The sequence below is a fragment of the Paramormyrops kingsleyae genome, chromosome 19 (assembly GCF_048594095.1).
Source record: "Paramormyrops kingsleyae isolate MSU_618 chromosome 19, PKINGS_0.4, whole genome shotgun sequence".
Classification (NCBI taxonomy): domain Eukaryota; kingdom Metazoa; phylum Chordata; class Actinopteri; order Osteoglossiformes; family Mormyridae; genus Paramormyrops; species Paramormyrops kingsleyae.
This window is the reverse complement of record NC_132815.1, coordinates 12,810,368-12,831,975: the sequence shown is the minus strand read 5'-3', so window position 1 is coordinate 12,831,975 and position 21,608 is coordinate 12,810,368. Positions and strand designations below refer to the sequence as shown.

The window sequence follows — 21,608 nt, the reverse complement described above, 5'->3', positions numbered from 1 at the left end:
AATGTAGATTATAAACGTGAATAAAACAGCATTTAAAAGCGAAATATGCATGAATTGTCCCCGCAGTATTCTCTATTAATAATTTATTAATGAATTCTGAATTACTTTTTAGTTAGACACAATCAGATAAAATTCATTAAAAGCTCTTGCTAAATATAAATCCTCTGAATATTTCGTCATCACTTTCTGCAGTTTCAGAACCAGCATGCAAGCAACGTGTTTTCGAGAGTAAATAATTATTTGTCAGGTGTATTTTGTATACATATGTACACAGCGTTCACCCCGAAAGAACCTCCTGTAGACTGTAACTTATAATTAATGGATATGTTTCTGCCTAAATTTATTTCTTAGTCTTGAATTCTTTCTACATTGCACAAAGTCCTAAAAATGTTGCAATTAGACAAATGGGAATTGGACAATGAAGAACTGGGTTTCGGGAAACAGAATCTGACTAAAGCTTTCTGATTAGGCAAATGATCTTCTGTCTTGGGGTATCCACTCCACTTTAGTGTCACATCTACAAGTCTGTGTGTGTGTGTGTGTGTGTGTGTGTGTGTGTTCCAGGTATATATAACATTGTGAGACCCAAATGTCCCCACAGTGTGATAAAAACCTGTTATTTTAACCTTGTGAGGACATTTTATTGGTCAAGGGGAAGTTTAATTTAATAAAAATCAATGACTGCAACCAATCTTGTATTTTGTTTGGTTATTTATAGTTAAGTTTAGGGATGGGTAGGAGTTAAGGTCGTCATTGGTAGGATTAGCGTTTTGCCCATAGAAATGAATTGAGAAAGATATAATTACAAACCTGCATGTGTGTCTGTGTGCCTGCGTGTGCGTGCATGTGTCTGTGTGTATGTGTGTGTGCGTGCGTGCGCCTCACGTGTGGTGTAAGTGTGCACCTCCCTCCTTCGTTTTCTTAATGCTAACGTTTGTGAATTGTGAAGGTCATTTTCAGAAGAAAAAAAATCCCCAGCAGTGGACATCGGACGTCGAGGTAGGAGCAGCGCCATTGGACGACACGGTCTCACCTCACGGCATTTACTCAACCGCAGTTTCCTCCGGGCTTCCTAGTTGCATAATACTCACTTTGCGGGGATTGCGTTATGCACATCTTTGTGCCTTCGGGTGTGTGTGTGTGTGTGTGTGTGTGTGTGTGTGTTTTCGTGAGCATCAATAGGCACTTTCCCACCAACATAAACCAGACATAAAGCTCTCCTGGGGTAGAGGCCCCCCCATCACTCAAATCACACAATCTTTTGTTGAATGCCTGTTGCTTGTATGACATGTGCAATACTACTATATTATCATTCCTCGGTCAAAATAAGGTCACCGATATTATTTGGAAACTTTAGTACCAGGGGAATAGTTAGAGATGAATGGATAGGATGGCCTTTACTGAGGGGGCGGACTTAAGTCAATAAATACACATTTATTTGGGGGGCTAAAGCCTCCCTAAAATAGGCCTAATGATTCCCCTGTTTAGTACTGTTGTGTTGTCATTCCTCAGCTTGTATTTTGCTAAATTAGAAAAATATCCATTCATTTCCCGTTATTATCGATGTAAATGAATCCACTGCCAAATAAGCCCATTGGAGCTCATTAAAACTCAAGCATGATATTTTATTGAGGCACAGTAGATAAATACCGCTGCATGTTCCCTAGTCAAAGTGGTCTAGCAACGCCCAAGCTGCCGAAGCTCAGGAACCTATTTCCTGGTTCCAAGTTCCTGGTCCATCTTGACCGGGAACTTCGATACATCCTGGCCACTTTCGTGTGTTGCTTTCCCACCGCACAACAAAAACCGTGACCTTTATGCTAAATAAGCATGGGAGACTCTAAAATCTCATAGGTTAAATTTCACAGGCAATTTTAAACGAAACTACACCACCACCCCAAAACATTGGAGGATGAACAAGTCGTTTTATTAGTTACTAGGGAGATCGATTGAGCAGTGTGAAAACACGGGACATACTGCATTTTAATTATATGGCCCATGACATGTTTTTAATTCATTATTACATCTGGCTAGCAGATCGATCTTTATGTGGTGGGAACATGACAGAAATTCCTGGTTCCTGAAAAAGATTCTGGTTCCTGAAGAATGTTCTTGCGGTGGGAAAGCACCTAAGAAACCTAGTCTCAGGTAAAGTCATTTGAGTGGAATGAATGCAACATCCTGTCAGTCAGAAGGCATCTGCATTTATGGATTTAGCATGTAGACACACTGCTGCTTACATAACATATGCTTAATATACCTATTATTATCTTTGACATGCAACTGGCTTTGAGAAAAAAAAAACATTGAATAGACAATTGGAAAATAATGGAAATCCATTTATGTTGTTTATGGTTGTGTTCTAAACTTCTCTTGAACATCCTTGGCCATTAAGTATATTTGTAAATTTCACCTACAGCACGTTCAGTTCCACTAACCATGGACTTGAAGATGAGCTGATTACTTCTGTTACATGGGTTACATAGGTGGAACAGACCACTTCAGCACTGGTGTAGACTGTAAATCAGTCATATATTGCCAGTCACATTAGCATTTTAATGACAGGAAATTGCAAAAAATGGATGGCTGACTGCGCCATTGACATTCATGTTGACTAATGAGCCTGAGTGTGGGTCCCAGAGGGCAGCCAACCGTGATAACGGCGAATGTACTCTTATGGTTGTCCAAACACCAGCGGAGGCTCAGAGTGGTGTCTGCGTGAAAGGGGACTGACAGCGTCACATTGACGTGTGTGGTTTAGTGTGTCCTCACCTGCCCCCTTTGCGTCTGCCAATGTAACAAAGTGGCTCTGGTTAGCGGCACTGTTGTTGTGGTTGATGGTGAACGCCTTGCAGTTTTATAATTTATAATGACCCGCATGGGTCTCTGGGCATCAAACTCAACGCGGGTGTCAGGTTTGGCTGGCCAGCATTTTGAAGCTAGCAGTGTTCCTGGTTGCCACACTTGAAGTGTTCTCCATCTGCATCATATCTCCTTCATGATATGCAGGATGTAGCCACTTTACCTCATAATCCAATAAATCTTGGAAGGAACTCCCTATACCTGATTTTGATAAGGCTCTTTAAAATATATAACATTAAGGAAGGTTTCACTCTCTACCAACTTGAGAAAAACAAGGAACCAAAGGTGGATGGGGTTACTGTGACCAGTCAATCACCTGGTTTTACCCAAAGTAAAATTGTAACATAGCCAATGGACAGTTGAATGAACAGAAACAGCTTTAGGGATTAAACCTCATTTTATGTATGTGTTTTCATTTGTGCCGCAGACCCTACAATAAGTACGGTCTTCATTTCCCCAAATGCGCAGACTACGAAGAATACCCTTTCCAGTAAACTAATCTCATCGTTATCTTGAGACAGGGTTACCACACAAAACCTTTTCCCTCTCACCTGTCCCTTTGACCATCTGGTCCATTTTCAGTAAACAAGCTTTGGGAGGTCAGACCTCAGCAAGTACATACTGTATGTGCTGATGATGATTCATTTCCTGCGACATCATGACATCAAAGTATGTCTCTTCTGTGACCTCGGCTGCCGCAGTGAGTTTGTTGGACCAGACAAGCCACATTCTATGCTCTCTGACCTCACTGCTTTCTGATCCATTTGACAGACATGGTTTTCTCAGTCATTTTCTGGGCTTGCATTTAAGAAGACACTCAGACCCTAGCAGTATCAAGTAGTTTACATAAAGGTATTAATATGTTGCTTTATAATTTGCTGTACCTTGCTCTACTTTCCTCCCGTTAGACTCCTAGACTGTCTGTGCAAAAGAGAATTGGTGAAAGGCCTCAGTTCACTGCATGGCCTCCTTCGGGAATCACATTTCTACAAATGCAATGCAAGAAAGTCTGAAATCAGCTTGGAAAGGATAGCAGCTTGTCACCAGCTGACAGAGTTTCTGCCTCTGAATGTGATTTCCACATGTCTGTCTGGCACAACCTCTGGTGAGAATGGCAGTGTAACTGATATTGGGAGTCAGATCTTGGTGTTAATTTAGTGGCAGACTGCACTTTGTCTTAGCAGATGTTGCTCTTCTGGAGGGTAACCAGCCAAAACCTTGCAAGCTTTTGCTGATTAGCTGGTCATAGTAAGATCTAAGGATCTGTAGAGTATGACATTTAGACCTAGCAATTATCATGGAACACCACAAATAATCTACGAAGTATGACATGAGCAGAGCCCAGTTTTAAGGTGGAAATTTTTGGATATATACATTTTTATCAATTATATTTACTGATGTATTATTTTAAAATGTAAGAATAATCTTACTCTGAAATTTTCCTTTTGCTGTGTATATTGCTGTTTCTTTTGAATGGTAGGTGTTGTCTGGGTTGGGCTTATATAGCCAATCACAGTCTGAGGGCAAAAAATTAGTGTCATGTGATGAAATGACACAGCACTTCTGCACATTGTATCCTAGGGAAACATTTACAATGGTGACCAGCTTGGAAGTGCTGGATTTGGCTGCTTTTGTCTTGGTAGCTTTTGTTTTTGACTATTAACACATGACCCGGAGATTAAACACTGAGTTACACCCATACTTACACACTAGCTAATGGTATTGTTTGGGATTCTGGCAAAGCTAGTGTCCTGCTCACATTGGAATGTACGGACATGTGTAGTGACGTAGACAGTTCCTCTGTGTTTTATTTCATTGGCGTGTTTGGTGGCCAGAGAGAGTCACATGATGGGCGTGGGTGAAAAGTGACATCACTCACAGTCTCGTGAGTGCTGAGTAAACCTACAGGTTCCACTCAATTCCATCGCATGATTCAACTACTGATGTAGCTGTCGGGAACCCCGCCAATATCGCTCCTTAGCGTGACTTTCTCAGGAGGCCAGAATGTTTGTTTACCTGTCTGTGGCCTGCATGTTGTTATTGAGATACAGGTCAGAGGGTTCACATTGAACCTATGGCGTTATATGTTCTGGAGAACTGAACTTACTCCTATAGGGACCACAGAAATATAGGTGCCCAAAATAGTGTAGAATGGACTCCTAATCATATTGAAGTATCAGAGCAGGTGTAAAAACTGGCAACTAAAGCAGACAGAATGTAGAGACCTTAGCCTAAATTTAATCTTGCCTCTGTTTAGGCAAACATTCTCAGAACTGCAATGGCATGTATATAAATTAAACTTACAATCAACAGGACTGTACATATAAGCATAAATGAATCCACACCGTGTTCCATGCCCTTCCACATTTGTACACTTCAAGCATGTTATATCGCTGTGGTTAATTTTAGCATCCTGTATGCCCGACGTTCCATAAATACACGAGGATCTTGAAGAGCCACGTTCCTCCAGAAAGTACATCTGATCCCCCTCCCCACGTCACAGCCCTGTTGCCCCCCCCGGATCATTCTGCAGGGACTGCACACAGAATGGCCGGCCCTCTTACTCAGCTTCTGCCTGTTTGTTTTTGCCCCGAAGGGTTTTACTAGGGTGAGTCTGTGCACAGAAAAACTGGAACTTACAGCCCAACCACTGACGGTGGTCAAGCAATCATCTAGAGCTTGATTGCACCTTGAGCTTGATTACCCCTTGAGCTCAGTTTGAAGGAAGCCACCTCAGCCACTTGTTGTGTGGCCTCATGACTGAACAACCAATGGAGTAAAAGAAGCCATAAGCCTTACACAGTGATTACCAGCAGAACAACTCATGCCCAGTCCATCATCACTAGATCAAGGCTGCAGCAAAACCGAGAAGTATACATGTATACTTTTCCTGCTCTTTCTGGTCTCCCTCCTCCCACCAAGGGCTGCCATCCATGCTGTTGTCATGCAATATTTCCCATAAGCCCCCTTCCACTGTTGTCTCCCACCCAGCCGACTCATGCAAGACTGCCCTCCCTGGAAGAAGACCAAATCAATGCATGAACGTTACCCAGGACCAGGTGGACTCAATGGTGGTCCCACCATCACAGAACTCTTCTGAGTGCTCAGCTGATATCATGATTCCATCGCGTGTTTGGACCGGAGGTCTCTCGGTCTCCCACTGTTCCTACAAACGGGATGAGACTGGGCGTACAGGCTTTTCCCCCTAGTAATTCGATGGGCTCTGTTCTTTGAGAGATGTTCCACGCAGAAACTGGAGAGCATCTGCAGCACGGGCTCCATCTGTGGAGCTGCTGACTCCTCAGACATCCGAATGAGGTCACGCCTTGTGATACGTCGAAGCAGGCACAGCGATACAAGTACACATGCGAACACATGTCAGAGCCGAGGATCACGAAGAATAACATCCAGTTCTGGTTGTTTACGTGACCAAAATACCAGTTATTTCGAGTCAGCCCAATGGACGAGATATCGGATTGCTCGTTTGGCTCTCCAAACTAAGTGTGGCATTTCACAGAACAGGAGCCGTGGCCTCAGAGTCCCCAGCTGTGTCGGCTTGGTGCCTGTCTCTCCTTCTCACATTATCATGGGTTTCTCCTGAGTGCAGCAGTCATCTCTTGGTCTCCAAAGCAATGTTATTAAGTTAAAGGTGTCTCTAGTATTACCTCTAGCCTGTCAATATGTGATTATGTGTGTTTGTGTGCCAGGGCCTGCAATGTAACATTCTAGTCCCAGTTGCATCAGTGATCTGAATCATGACCATAAGTGGTGACTGATAACGGATGGAGGGGAAAATTTCTTCATAATACAGAATAAATCCAGTGATTCACTGGTAACTGAAAATCACTTCAGTTTATGTTTGCATAACTGCTGAAATGATTCTTTGGTGAAATCTAATTACTTATTTTCTACAATTCTGAGTTTCTCTGGTATGGGCTCTGTTATGAATTAATCAAATTGGTAGCATCAATAGCTCTTTGTATTAATATTCCATTTTTGATGAAGCCCCTTGTTTTACTAAACAGCTTCATTGAGTTTCATGCATCCCTCTTTTCTTCAGAGATAAGAGATTTTTAATTTCAGTGTTTCATGGTTCACTATTGCTAATATTGGATTTCTTGATTGAAAAGCCTGTGAAAGTTTGGCTGAGTTTGTTTGCAACTCAGTAGATGTTTGGCGCCCTCTAATGGTTAAAAGAATTGGAGGTAGAATCCAAAATCGTAAGTAGAAACGCTTTCATCGCCAGGTACATTTTACGTATGGAAACGTATATACGTATAGTTAAACTTCAACGCACCTTTCTTAGTTTACTTACAACCTGTTTAATAAAAGCGTAAAACAACACTGTTAACTGATAACTAACCACTAAAAGCACATTTAAAAAGTACAAATTTTGTGTTTATTTGTGCTACTGTGGAGCAGTCAGAAAAACTGAATTTATACAAAGGATATGAATTTTTAAAAAGCAAAACATATTGCCATCAAAACAGATGTGATTATCATCAGGACTGATACGCTAAAAAGGTATACATGCAACTTATCTTTAATTCCTCATATAGGCAAATAAATCGTTTTATATTTTTGTCTTTCGTGTAACTTTGGTGTTACACCAGTACTCGCAGACAATTTCATGAGTCTATTGTAATAAATAGAAAAAGTTATTCTTCTTGAACCTACAGGACATACTGTACGCATTTCAGTTTACATTTCAGTGTCGCACATGGAAGCCTTCTGTCATGCATGCAGGGTTGCCAACTCTCACGCATCTGACGTCACTTTTACACTTTCAGACTCTCACGATTAAGAAATCTTCATTGTCTGTTTTTTGTATTTACAGTTCTTGTAAAAAAAAAAAAAAAAGATTAAAAAATCTTACAGAAAATCCATAATATTCCAGTATAAACCTAAAATTAGCTACATCAAAAGCGTTGGGGTAGTTTGCAAACCTTATAGACTATTTCCAGGGTATCAAAACTCTTACCTACGTGTGCAGACCTGTCTCGAATTGAAAATCCCACACCAGCCCGCTGACCAAATCTGGCAACCCTATGCAGAACATCTCACGAACGAACTGATTCGTGAGAATTTCAGCACAAGGAATGCCTTCGTGCCAAGGCTAACCTCGAGTAAAGCCACGCTTTAATACTGTTGGTAAATGGTTATTGCGCAGCGTCATCATGCTGGATATGCGAAAGTAAGTATCCGCACATGGACACATTTCCGTTAGAGTCTTCGCTTAGTGCTGGATTAAAGCATTCAATGACTAAATCATGTATCAAAACTGGAGAAATTCACGTCTTTGTTGACGGACTACATTAAGAATCCCTGTTCATCCTCCTATCGGTCCATCCTTGTCCCTACAGTGCAGCCTTTAACAGTCTGGATGTAATTACAACCACAGTTTGAAGACCAAAGAAAGCAGTCACATCTATTATACTGGTAACATCTTGTAAACAGGATATTTAACTCATTTAACTATGTAATATCAAGTGTAAATAATTCAATATTTGTACACATTCAGATGTCCTGAATTCACAATGCCATTATTCTGGCAGATACTGGAAATAGACTCAAACGGAATTCAATATACTCTTTACTAGACTTGTTGGACACAAGTGCTTGTACAGGCATATTGTATACTAATATAATACAAATATAATATATTATTATTATTATTATTATTATTATAATAAAATAAATCTACTTTAAAATTAAGAGGAATTTCACACTGGTTCAGTTCAACAGCTGACCCTGAGCAGCAGACAAATGTTTGATGACATAAAACGTGAGCCAGCCCCTCTGTCAGTGAAGTATTTATTGTTGCAGGTCTAAGTAACACCAATCAAAGGCTAACAAACATACTGAATATGGCGTGTCCACCTTAAACTGAACTGAACAACAGCTATGCTTTATGTGTGTGTTTTTTCTTTACTTGAAATAATGATCCTGGACTGATTTTGAACCATCACACCGACACGTATGGGGTGTCAGGGAGCTTTTCCTCCTGTGAAATGAGATTCATCTAGATCTTGGCGTGCAGGAGCTTTTGCGCGGTGATGCTCTTTCTTGTCTGTCCAGGGAGCTCGAGTTTCAGCTGAGAGCTCAGCGTGACCTAAGAGCCAAAGGATACGCGAAGTAAGAGACGGCATCAGCTGTGCCGCTGCACTGCCAGCACCGGTGGCCGGGGCTTCGTACCTCGTCATCGCTGGGAGGGGCTCTGGAGACGGTCGTCATGGGGAGGGGGCGGGCGTGGCTCTCTCTGCCAGCCAGCCTTTGTGCCTCTTTTTAGGGGGCCCTGTATTCATTTGGATGCCATCAAAGAATTAACTGCAATGTCAACGGCACTATGAGGCTGTTATGTAATAGTGTATGCAATGGGGGGGCACTGTGGATGCTGGGATGGTCAGGTGACCTCGCCTCACAAAAGTCCCCTGATTAATCTGAGAGAAGGTTAGTCAGATCGTCCCGGTCGTCTGTATGATTTTTGTTCTGCTTCCCTATTCTCTGCTGAAGCATATTGCTTGTTTTGCCATCCCATCATCATAATTATAATTATAATAAAATAAATTATAATGCTGATAATTTCAGCTGCTTCCAGAATGCCCCTCTTATTAAAACTGCACACACTTGATATTGTACAAGACGCAGTTTTCATAATTTAATAAATTCACACAACTCAAGACAATGAGCAGGTAGCTTTGGACTGGGAGAGCTCCAAACAGGTAAATATTTGGAGCATAACCCCATGGGTTCGGTATCTGTTCCTGCATCTGGAGGTTGTGGGTTCATAACATTTTACTGGTCATCATATCACTGCTGGGCCCTTGACCAAGGACCTTAACCCCAACTGCTCCAGGGGTGCATTAGGACACTGTCCTCTCACCTCAAAAGTGTGAGTGTCTCTCACAGATTGCAAGATGGGATGTGCAAAAATTCACTAATATTTATGTGGGGCTGCCAAAGTACTATTCTATTCATATTATTATAAATATATTTTAATTTAATAATTCTACTGGCTTTAGTTACACATTAGATAAAACCTTACCTGTGTAATTACACATTTATTTGAGTGATACAGGAGGCGTGTTTATATTATAAGGGTGGGTGGGTGGGGGGCGATTAGGCGGGCTGGAACGGAAGGCTTACTCAGGTCAGGATCCCTTAGGCTGGGACTGAACTGTGAACTTTGTTGCAGGGCCGTAGGGTCTCTCCTATGGCCCACAACAGGGCAACACCCTTCAGGAAAGGTCAGGCAGAAAATAGTGGGTTGTCTGCAGTTCAACACGTCAGGCATTTTGCTAACAATGCAGAGGTGCCAGGGAGCACACACACTGTAACCCGTCCCTCTGCTGTGACTTGCTTTGTCCCTATCCAGCTACCTTATAGTCTTGCTGTAGTACCAAGGGGTCTCTCTTGGGTCTCAAGGGGCCTGCACCTTAGGTCTTCTGATTAGCAGGCCTGCGTCTGCTTTATGCCCCCCCCACTTGGTTCACCCACACACGGCAGCCGTACCCATCATCCGACCCGCAGTCCTCCAGCAGATGGGCGGGCCCGTGACCAGCCTCCCACACGCGTCCCTGTGGAGGTGACACTGCAGGTACTTCTGCTTCATGGGCTGGCCGCTGGGCTTCAGGTTGATGTGGATGGAGAACTCGGTGAAGTAGCGGAAGCCCCCCCGTCCGCAGCCCACGCAGTTACCAAGGAAACCTGGAGAACGGAGGCAGACAGAGAAGCTGCTGGAAATGGGAAGCTAAATGGGGATGATACACAGGTCACCATATATTAGGGTGCTAGGAGTGTTATGTTAGTCGCTACAATTACATTACATAAAAACCTGAAACAAAAAAATCCATCCATCCATAAATACTTATCCAGTACAAGGTCACAGTGAAGACTTGAGCCTACCCCAGGTAGCACTGAGCACACGGCAGGACTTCTTGGATGGGATGATTGTCCATCATGGTGCATCAATAAAAAAATTTAATTGATTTATTTTAGATTCAGAATTTTCAGGGGAAAAAAGCAGGATATGCTGTTAAGTAACTATGATATTCATTTGAAAGTATAACAGTATTTAATAGGGGTCTGAAGAAGCATAGAAGAATCATGTTGAACAAAATATTAAGGTGCCAATTCAACTGTATCAGTCTGTAATATCAGAATCGGGTATAATCGATTTTAGGTAACAAAGTTCTCCTTAAACATACTTTTGGGATGTGCGCTCTCACATACTTCTAACTTAAAAATGTGTAACCAACTTCTAATCTGGGTTGGAAGATAATTGTCTAAACTCAGATTCAGTGCTTCCTGGTTAAAAGCTGTTATTAGCTTTCATAAACAAGGTCTGTGATAAAACACTTCAACCTGGACCATCCATCCATCACATCCCCAGGCCCTGAAACCAACAGGCCCAACACTGCTGGAAACAGGGAAGCAGGGGGACTCGGGCCACTGACTGGATGGATGGCTCCAGGATGAGGTGACCAGAAAGCAGATTTAAACGCAGAGGACTGGAGAACCCAGACCAGGAACCGGGGAGCCTAAAAGTGGCAAAAACACAAACCCAGGACACACATGTAGAAACCCCTAAATACAGGACACCAGCAGTACAGCGTCCCAGCTGTGGGATGCTAAGATCATGAGTCTCAAAGTGCAAAACTGGCTAACCAGATGCCCAAAACAAAATCCTTGACTACTGACAAGCACATAGACCTACTCCATCTAACCCCATAAAACTAACCTCTGACTGAGAGCCGACTGAGCCCTATACTTTAAGAGCGATGACAATGACTGAGAACTGACTGAACCCTATGCTGTAAGAGTGATGGTGATGACTGCAAGCTGACAGAACCCTATGGTCTAAGAGCGATGGCGATGACTGAGCCCTATACTCTAAGAACGATGGCGATGACTGAGAATCGACTATGGCGATGACTGACAGCTGACTGAGCCCTATGCTCTAAGAGCGATGGCGATGACTGAGAGCCGACTGAGCCCTATGCACTGAGTGATAGCGATGACTGAGAGCTGACTGAGCCTTATGGTCTAAGAGCGATGGCGATGACTGAGCCCTATGCTCTAAGAACGATGGCGATGACTGAGAGCCGACTATGGCGATGACTGACAGCTGACTGAGCCCTATGCTCTAAGAGCGATGGCGATGACTGAGAGCCGACTGAGCCCTATGCACTGAGTGATAGCGATGACTGAGAGTCGACTGAGCCCTATGCACTGAGTGATAGCGATGACTGAGAGTCGACTGAGCCCTATGCACTGAGTGATAGCGATGACTGAGAGTCGACTGAGCCCTATGCACTGAGTGATAGCGATGACTGAGAGCTGACTGAGCCTTATGGTATAAGAGTGACAGCAATGAATTAAATAAAGATGGGGTCTAACTGCCACCAGCCCAGAACAGGCTGAGTTACCTGATTAGTGAAACAGGGGGCAGGTGTGACAATAGTTATGTTATCTTCTATCTCTTCTATTTACAATTTGGGGGTGTTTTGTGTAGCAAACATAAATATTCAATATTCTCTCCTTATTAAGAGCACGACAAGGCTCCCCCTTCAAAAACCAAAGCAACAGAATAACTGTTTGGTGATGAATTCTGGCAGTCAGCTTCAGAGACCTGAGTCTTCCAAGGACATGGCCAGGAAAGAAGTGTGGAAAATACAGAGAGAGAGACACTCTATTGTTGGATGGTGCCTGTTTGGTTTGGTAGAAAATGTATGAGTTTGAGCTCCCCTTGCTCTCCACTTTTGCAAAACATTATTTGTGCATCCCAGGTGCAGATCAAGTGTTGGGTCCTGCTGGAGGCCATGTTAAGAAGAGGCTGGAGGCCATGTTAATGCACAAAGAAGCACTCACTGCAGAGCATGTGAATCAGTTACTTTTGTTGAAAGCAAACCTTGAAAAAAGGCTAAAAGAACAGAAAACTATGCTGGTCTTGAAAATAAGTGTTGGCAATGTTCAGATAAACGCAAAGAGGAATCAAAACTAATGACAGGGCAATTTACAAAACTGTAAAGAGTGTTAAACATTCATTCACACATTCACACATCCCTGTACATTTTACTAGTTGGCTATTTTGACAACGTATACAGGCTGGTGTGTTTTCCCTGTTTAATAATAAAAATTTATATTCTACTTTCTTTTTATTCCATTAACAATGTGCATTTAAATTCCCATAGTCATGTTTGTATTTTTGTAAAGTTCCAAAAATTTTTAATTTAGGTTATCAAAATATTAAACTTGAATAGAATTGTGGTAGAAATAATACATTGCTGATGCATCGAATCGCACTTTAAATAATCACAATCCAAAGATTTACAACCCTAATACAGAAATAAAACAGCCTCCTTTTTATGTTTCATACCGCATGGATTTACTTTTGGCTTGCCGTACACTTCAAACGACATCCGGACAAAACGAAATCGAACACGTCAGCAAGAACAATCTGTCGCGTACTTAAAATGATGCAGCAGCCTTGTTTGTTCTATCACGGCACAACCTTCGAGGGTGCAGGACGTCTTGGATGCAGCAAACCCACACGGAGAGCGAAAGAAAACGTATTGAGAACGAACGCTTGAGTAATTTTAATAATGGAGATGCAGGATTGCCAACTTTGGTCAGCTGGCTGCCACATACAAGTCTGCACACACATGCACACGGATGTACATGTATGTAACAGTTTTATTACCTTGTAAATAATCTGTAGCCGTGACAGTTGGCAACCCTGGGAGATGACAGCTCTTTTAAAACTTAAGTTTCTTTATTAACAATCACCGTTGGTTTAATACTAGCAGTGACACAAACAGGGAAACCAACAATACAAACGTTAACGAAACACACGCATACCACAGCAAACATTACACAGACGACATTTACTATCAACAAAATACGCTCGGTGCGGTACAAAGCATTCCGATTACTACGTAGTACTACTTCCGTGGCGTCACATTTATGTCAGCCAATCAAGGCCAGCGGGTGGGATCAGAACAATTTCACGGTGAACAGGAGATGCGACGAAACGGTGATCGCGGCGTTGATGACGCATCATACGACATTATTGGTGCGTTCGTTTTTCTCTCGGAACTCGGAAATTCCGAGTTGAGTGACATCACGTCCGACAATCTCCCGTTCGAGCTACCCACATCTCGGAACAAACATGGCTGCCTCCATGAACACGTTGCTGTGTGTTGTTGCTTTATATTTTAGCAGATTTGGAGTTTTACAAATGAAGAAAATGGAGAAATTTAGATTTTTCCGAGAGACAAACAAGAAACACGAACTAGTCAAACCACATTAAAAGCTTTATAAAATATTTTAGTACATTCATAGCGATATTCTTTTTTCGAACAGTAAATAAACTACAAACAAACCAAGTCGCCATGTTGAAATTACGTCACAAGGGCAACTCGGGCAACAAAATCTTATCCGACTTCAACGTCATAAAAGGGGCGTGTTTCCGACGGGAAGTGATGTTTTTCGTGACGTATCGTGACGTTTTCATCCGAGTTCCGACTTGGAGAGAAATAATCGAACGCACCATTATCCGACTTCAACGTCATAAAAGGGGCGTGTTTCCGACGGGAAGTGATGTTTTTCGTGACGTTTCGTGACGTTTTCATCCGAGTTCCGACTTGGAGAGAAATAATCGAACGCACCATATATTATCAAAATGACGTCAATTCCGACGATTTTATCTATAGCACCTGCCTTAGAGATGACCCATGAGCATATCCTGAGTCCCTCGGTGAAAAACCAAGGCGATCCAGTAACCCCAGGGGGCAGGCCTAGCTGATTAAAACAATTTAAATGTACACTTCCACCTGTTCTTGTATTTTTAGACTAACTTATCCAGGCAAAGACCATGGCTAATCACCGCCTTTGTTCTGACACCTTCGTGTGGGCTTCCTTCAGGTATGAACCACAACCCAAAAACATGCAGTTAGACTAACTGGCATCTCCAGATTGCCCACAGTGTGTGAGGGCACCCTGGTGTGCCCCTGCCTGTGCTGTCTAGGACAAATTGAAAGCCCACTTATAATCAATACTGTCAAATGATAAGTGGTTGGAAGATAGACGTACATCTAAGAAAACACAGCTGAAACTTTCCGAGTTATTTTACTGCACAAGAAGTGGCCGCAAAACAGACCTAGGAGTGCGTTCTGTCCGGTTTCATCTGGAATAAACCTGCGGTCCACAGCGCAGACCAGAGTGTCGTCCAGTAGAACAGGGGACTTGACTCCCACTAGGAGAAACCCGGCCGGAGTGTCCAAGGAGCTGGTGCTGATGGAAGCCAGTCGCAGGTCCTTTCCTGACTGGCAGAAACCTGCAGAAATACCCGCAGTTTAACCACATCGCCACTGGGCCCTTACACGATGCCCGACCCTGTGCTCTGACCCACATTTTGCTCTCACCTGTATGTGTGTGTGTGTCTCATAGGAGCACAAAATGGGATGTGCAAAGATTGGAATTTCCTTTTATTTGCTACCTGTACGATGACAATAAAGGCATTCTTTGCACACGGCCGCTTTCTGTACTCTTTATATAAAGGGATATAGATGTGAAAACTGTGTTTTCCCGGTTCCACGTGGGAAGAATGTCTAATAAAGCCGTCTCACCATCTGTGGTGCAGTGACCTTCTGGCGAGGGCTTCAGGTGCCGCGGGATGGAGGGCGTTTTGAGCGTGAAACATTCGTCTTCCTCTCCTTCTTTATCCTCAGATTCAGCTGACAGTAGAAATGAACATCGGTTACTTTCTTCCCAACACATGCTGCATCCAGTGTGGGCAATACTGCAATCCTACGATCTAAATCAGGGACATCGCTAGACACAAAGCTCTACTGGAGTACAGACCCCCCATTACTGAAATCACCCTGTGGGGGTTTAGCGATCACTTTGGCTCCCACAGACATTGCCTGCTGCATGTATGAAATGTGATATACTATCGTGTTATCACTTCTCAATCAAAGAAGATAATCAGTATTATTTAAAAACTTACTTTAGTCCTGTGGTGTTATCTTTCCTTGATTCTGATTCATGTTTCATGCACTGATACACAGATTGCTGCTTGTGTGTGCTGCAGTGCACCGGCTACAATATGCACACTAGCGTGCACGGACAGTAATGTGTGCACCATAGTGCACCGGCTACGACACGCACACTGGCGTGCACGGACAGTAATGTGTGCACCATAGTGCACCGGCTACGACATGCACACTGGCGTGCACGGACAGTAATGTGTGCACCATAGTGCACTGGCTATGACATGCACACTGGTGTGCATGGACAGTAACGTGTGTGTTGCGGTGTACAGACCTGGACCGCAAGGTGCACGCCTCAGCTTGTTTTCTGGGTTAAACTGCATTGCTTTGACATTGTGGATTTGAAGAAAAGCATCCATTCTTTTCCCATTATCGTCAATTTAAATTAATCCATTGTCAGAGCTTGGAGCTTGTTAAGACTCAAGCAAGAGACTTTACTGGAGCACAGCAGATCAATATTGGGGTACGTGTGCCAGTAAAAGAGGTCCAGCAGTACCCATGATCTAAATCATCTGGGTGCTCGTCCCTCACAGTCTAAAAACATGCAATTAAGTGATATGATGTTTCTGAACTGTCCATAGTTTGCGATTGTGTGTGTGTCCTGCAAAACCCCTAACTTCAGCTCCAAGCCCTGCACTTAACATGCAAAGAAGACTTTATGAAAAAGGCCAGACATTATGAATCAGTGAGTGAGACCTTCCTGTTGATGATGCAGCCCTCCAGCCTCCAGGTAGAGCTGAGTGAAGACCGGTCTGGATGCTGGGCCATCAGAGAGGAGCAGCTCCATGATGGAGCTGTGCAGAGCTTCGTCAAACCGCGTCCCCTTCAGCTGCCCCACATTTGAGTTTCCCATCTTCCTCCAAGAATTCAACATTTTAATATGAGTTAATAAGTAATAATTCCAAAAAAAGTAGGTTTAGTGGCTCAGTGGTGCGGTAGGTAGTGCTGTGGCCTCACTGTGGACCCTGAACTGGCTTGTCTATGTGGGGTCTGCATGTTCCACTGCATTTCCACTGCCAGTCCAAATACATACCCCCACCCTAAATTGTTCTGTGTAATTTCACTCACGTGCAGGTAACATTATGAAGGGCTCTCAGCAGGGAGAATCTGGTCCACACCAGACTGAAACACAGTTTAATTCGTACTGCACGATTGTCTCCCCAGCCTTGCAGATATTTCACCCCCACTATCACCCTTGAAATGTTTTTACAATTCAACCACTGGGTGTATCTAAAACATGCCTGCAGTGTTTTGGACTGTGATGACCCTGCCTCTTGCTCTGTGCTTCTGCGGGCTCGCCACGATTGTTTAAGCGGTTACAGAAAAAGGATGTAAAGAGAATGTAGCACCAAGAAAGACATGTCCTACACGTAAATGTGATCCATGAAGTTTACGAGGCATTTTATGACGTTTATGAAGACAGTTTACGATTTCATCACTGTGGTAAAGCTGCAAATTATTCAAAGTTCACCAAGCATGAGAGCCATACATCATATTCTGAACATCCTTGGAGTTCTGCTTTCAAAAATCCAGCACAGGCCGGTCCGTTCAGTCTGCAGGAACATCACAGGATGAACGCCCTCTCGTTCAGTCTCCAGAAAACATTGTGTGTTTCTGGGCTGCGGCAGAAGGACACAACACAGTCAAGGGACCTAATTATTCATTTCCCCGACATGCCACGTCCCCCTTGCACTGAGTGAGACCATTACTGCTTCCATTTTTCCTGGAATCTGCTGTGTTTCTGCAAGGTATCCAGTCTGAAGACTCAAGAAACAATATTGAATGTCAGGGCAGTTCGACCTGGAGAAATACAATCGCTCCTGGATTCTGTCATTTCTATATAAATGGAAATGAATCACACTTCAGTACCACTGCAGGCGATCGAGTCACTCCCTGTAGCTATTAAAATATTATTTGTGTTTTCCACTTCAGTGGTGAAAAAAAAATCCTGGTTTGTCTTTGTGCACCACTGTGTAGCTAAAATAAAGAAAATTCATGTACGAAGAATATTATTCTCCATTTTTAAAAACATAAAATATGACATGATGAGAGAAATTTGAGTTTGTTTTTTTTTTGTAATGAGTAGCTTGTCTACCCAGCTAGTAAACTTCCTCAGAAATGCCATCCGCCTGTCACTGAAAGACAGCTTGTGTGATCAGGATTTTACGGACTAGACCTACAAAGCCACTGCTTGTCAGTACAGAGTCACGGTGGGCTTGGAGCCTATGCCAGATACTATGGGGCACACAGTGGGTGAACAACCTGGATGGGATGCCAGTCCACTGCAGGGGACTCACATTGGGAAACTCAGAGACACCATGTTAAATCTAACCACTGCAGGGGGAAAGTCCATGAACACTGGGAGAATGTCCAAACTCTGCCCACACGGCACTGGGGGCAGGATTCAGACCCCCAGCCACAGAGGTGTGAAGCAGCAGCACTAAACACTGAGCCACCGTGCCGTTCCATGAGGTGCAAGTCATAATACCGACATACAAGGGGCAATTACAGCAGTAACCAGCAGTGCTGAGCTTCAGTCTTATTGGGCGCCAAGTTCTGGATCAGATCTTATAACTATGGTTCTTCACTCTCTCCACCATATCCACTGACTTGGTCCTGTGCATTTCTGTTTTTTCACCTTTCTGTTTTCTGCTCAGGCCACCTTGCCCCAAGCTAACAGAGCATCCACTGGATCCGACGCAGTGACACAGTACTTGGTCCTCTCTCAGTCCCCTCCTTTGAACAGCGGGACCACTGGACCTTAGTGTCTCCCTCCCTCCCTGCTGTCACCCATCATCACTGTGTTTGTTACTTTCTTAAGACATGATTTTCCCAGAGTATTAATCAATTATTTTCCTGGAGTACTACTCCATTGTTTTGCCTTAACCGTACTCGATTACAGCTGGCTGGAGTATGGAGTATAGAGGCTTCTTGGGACTACTGCTGCCTCATACCTCCAGGGATGAGGGTCCGATTCTTGCCCCCACCGTGTGTGTGGAGTTTGCAGGGTCTCCCCATGGGACCTGGGTTTTCTCCTGTGGGCCACAGAAACTTGTACCTCCAAATTACCCACAGTGTGTGTATACATGTGCCCTGTGACAGACTCCAGGATAACCATTTCAAAGATGGATGGACTATTCTTCATAAGGTAATAGTTCTTTTTCTGTGTTTCTTTCTGGGAAAGAAAAACTCCCTCTCCAGCGTGGCTGGAAAAAAACACTGAATTATACTTGATTGATCAACTGACTGGAATCCAGTGTGTGCGTCCATGAAAACTGTCAGTGGCAGACAGAACGAAGAGCACAGACACCACAGCTAAGGGAAGAGTAAACACTGCTCTTCTCGGTGCCTGATGTGCTGGGAGATGAGGCCGTTTCATGGTGTCCCCTCCTGAGTGACACTTAATGACAGGGAGGTGCCAGGCTGTACAATGTAATGAACCAGGGCGAGGACCCCAGGATTTCTGCTCAGGCATGGTCGTCCCAGGTTGCAACATTGGAACTCATAGTGATAGTGACTGAGGTGAAGATGAGCTAGATATATATATACACACAACACACACACAACTTCAACACACACACAAAATGTTTTAGGTTAATTTATCAGGAACAAAGCTGAATGTCATATGTAATAAATTGATGGTTAGGGGCCAGGCTGTACCAGGCGGCAAGGACAGAGGGCAGGCAATCACACACACACACACACACACACACGCGCACACCCTTAAAGGGACGGCACATTACACACAATTCAGAGACATCAATTAGCCGTTGTGCTTGTCTTTGGACTGCAAATGGAAACCCAGGTAACACAGGGAGAATATGCAAGATTCAGACATCAACAGCAGGGATGGGATTCAAAACCCAAACTCCGGTAACATGAGGTAACAGCACTACTCAGTATCCCACCTAAAAATACCCCTTTTCCTTTCTGAGGTAAATATATTTTTAAAACGTCGGTATAACGCGCACGGTTTATTTCAATAATAATATATCATAATCAAAAATCCGCTGTCAAAACACAAGCAGTACTTCGAAGGACAGGTAAGGTTAGCAGGGAGAAAATAAAAACAGCGAATCACACAAAGATCGCAAAGTGATCATTTAGAACACAGAACAAAGGAATCACAAAATAACAATAGCACAGTACGATCTGGACACGCATTACGTCACAAAAGGAGAACAAAGTCCCCATGATCTACCCAAGCAGGTAAAGGTGGCCGCACTGGGCGTGACTATACAGGTAAATGAATATTATTCATGTTTGATTATTCGAGGCGTTTATATTATTAGTGAAATTCTAACAAAAAAGTACTTTTAAAAACCAAGAAACATCTAACAAGACAGCGACACTTTAATATTGTAATGACGGGCTTCGGCATCGTTAGGTCCGATCTCTCAGGCTATAGCCCCGAGTATTTCAGCCCCGATGCCAATCCTACTTAAAAAAAAAGTCAAGCCCCAGGTAAACTTGACTTACCCCCTGATCTTTTCTATAGCTAGATACTCCCCTACCGACGGGTAAAATCAGCGCAGGAGTATTTCAGCTTAATTATGAAATTTATAAAAAAAAAAGAAAACCTGATTGCATCGCATTACGAATGAGCAACAGACCCCTGCATACCTATGATGTTAACTTGTTGACTGTTTCTGTTTATTTGTGCAATGGTATTAACTGACGATACACTTTTGAAAGGAATAAAAGCCGTGAGAGAATAAAGGTTGATTGAGAAGCGCTGACGCCTTACCCCTGCTTCAGTAAAGCGGACTCCTGTTACCCTCCGGCAGCTGCGACTGAATTCAGCTTTCAGAAGCCGGACAGATATATCGCCCTGTACCTCCTCGTCTCCGTGATCTCACCGAGACAGGACGTGCTGTAAACTTGCACTTACATTAACCTGAATATGACGGCCGCGTTTTTTTTTTTCTTTACTCATATTTACAACTGTGAACCCCCCCACGCTGGAAAATTGTTGGACTGGGAGTATCGCTTCGTTTTTTTCTGTCCTATTTTGGCTAAGGGCTGAAAGAGACACGCTGCGAGTGGGCCGATGAGTCAGATTGCGGGCCTATTATCTGGAAAAATAAACTGGACAGCGTGTGGATAATGGGCTCTCAGGTGACGCGACTTCTTACCCACTGGCTGTAGGATAAATGCAATTTTTGCCTCATCAAAAATACGAACAATAAAACCTTATAATAAACTACACAAAATCGGACCCAAGGGGGCTGCTTCTGGTTTGTTTTTCACTGTTCAATTCTACTACCTGCCACCTGTCGTTCTCGTAACGAAATTTGAGATATGGGCAGTTGTTCAAGTAAAACATGCGGTAATATATCTGGTGATACATAATCGTAAATAGGGCTAATTATCTAAATCCCGCGCCCTGGATGGTTGGAAGATGGATTGACGGATGATTTTCAAAAACTTGATTTTCAAAAACTTGTGAAGATAAAACCCATTTCCATCACCAACTAATGTGAATTAGTGCAATTGTTTATAATATTTATTTAATACATTTATCTGTATAGCCTGAAAAGAGAACCCTAATTCTTAGTTTGGTGCAAAAATGTAAAGTTTTATTTAGTAATTTCAATTAGCCTAATTCGTACGATCTGGATTATAGACAACTGAAGTGAGTTGTTATTAAATCTGTATCTCTAATTATTGCAAACAAAATGTAAGTTGCATTAA

At 43.1% G+C, this 21,608-nt stretch overlaps 2 protein-coding genes across 4 annotated transcripts in view; both read right to left on the bottom strand.

Moving 5' to 3' along the window:
• The window catches only part of LOC111841284 (phosphatidate phosphatase LPIN1), a 29,081-nt gene extending 22,841 nt beyond the window's left edge, over window positions 1-6,240 (bottom strand). For both annotated transcript variants that reach the window (XM_023806915.2, XM_072702491.1), the window contains exon 1: window positions 5,912-6,240. In XM_023806915.2, coding sequence (XP_023662683.2) covers window positions 5,912-5,980 — 69 coding nt within the window. In that variant the 5' untranslated portion in view covers window positions 5,981-6,240. The remainder of the gene's footprint in view (window positions 1-5,911) is intronic.
• A 2,354-nt stretch (window positions 6,241-8,594) lies between these two features.
• LOC111841261 (protein GREB1-like) lies at window positions 8,595-20,830 on the bottom strand. 2 transcript variants are annotated; one of them, XM_023806873.2, is made up of 9 exons: window positions 20,662-20,830; window positions 17,404-17,533; window positions 16,611-16,767; window positions 15,492-15,599; window positions 15,023-15,199; window positions 10,375-10,569; window positions 10,009-10,098; window positions 9,058-9,157; window positions 8,595-8,974 (listed from the first exon to the last, which is right to left on the bottom strand). In XM_023806873.2, the coding sequence occupies exons 3-8, from the start codon at window positions 16,765-16,767 to the stop codon at window positions 9,093-9,095; spliced, it is 792 nt and encodes a 263-aa protein (XP_023662641.1). In that variant the 5' UTR covers window positions 17,404-17,533; window positions 20,662-20,830; the 3' UTR covers window positions 8,595-8,974; window positions 9,058-9,092. The 2 variants fall into 2 exon arrangements, with proteins under 2 accessions (XP_023662641.1, XP_023662640.1); XM_023806872.2 differs by lacking the exon at window positions 17,404-17,533.
• Between the last annotated feature and the right edge of the window lie 778 nt (window positions 20,831-21,608).

What these genes read in the sequence shown, in the direction of transcription:
- LOC111841261 (XM_023806873.2), bottom strand. Translation starts at nt 16,767, where the DNA reads ATGGGAAACTCAAATGTGGGGCAGCTGAAGGGGACGCGGTTTGACGAA. An exon ending in CGGACAGAACGCACTCCTAG is followed by an intron (nt 10,570 to 15,022) that starts GTCTGTTTTGCG and finishes TCCGTTCTCCAG; the next exon opens with GTTTCCTTGGTAACTGCGTG. An exon ending in CCTAAGGGATCCTGACCTGA is followed by an intron (nt 9,158 to 10,008) that starts GTAAGCCTTCCG and finishes AAATGAATACAG; the next exon opens with GGCCCCCTAAAAAGAGGCAC.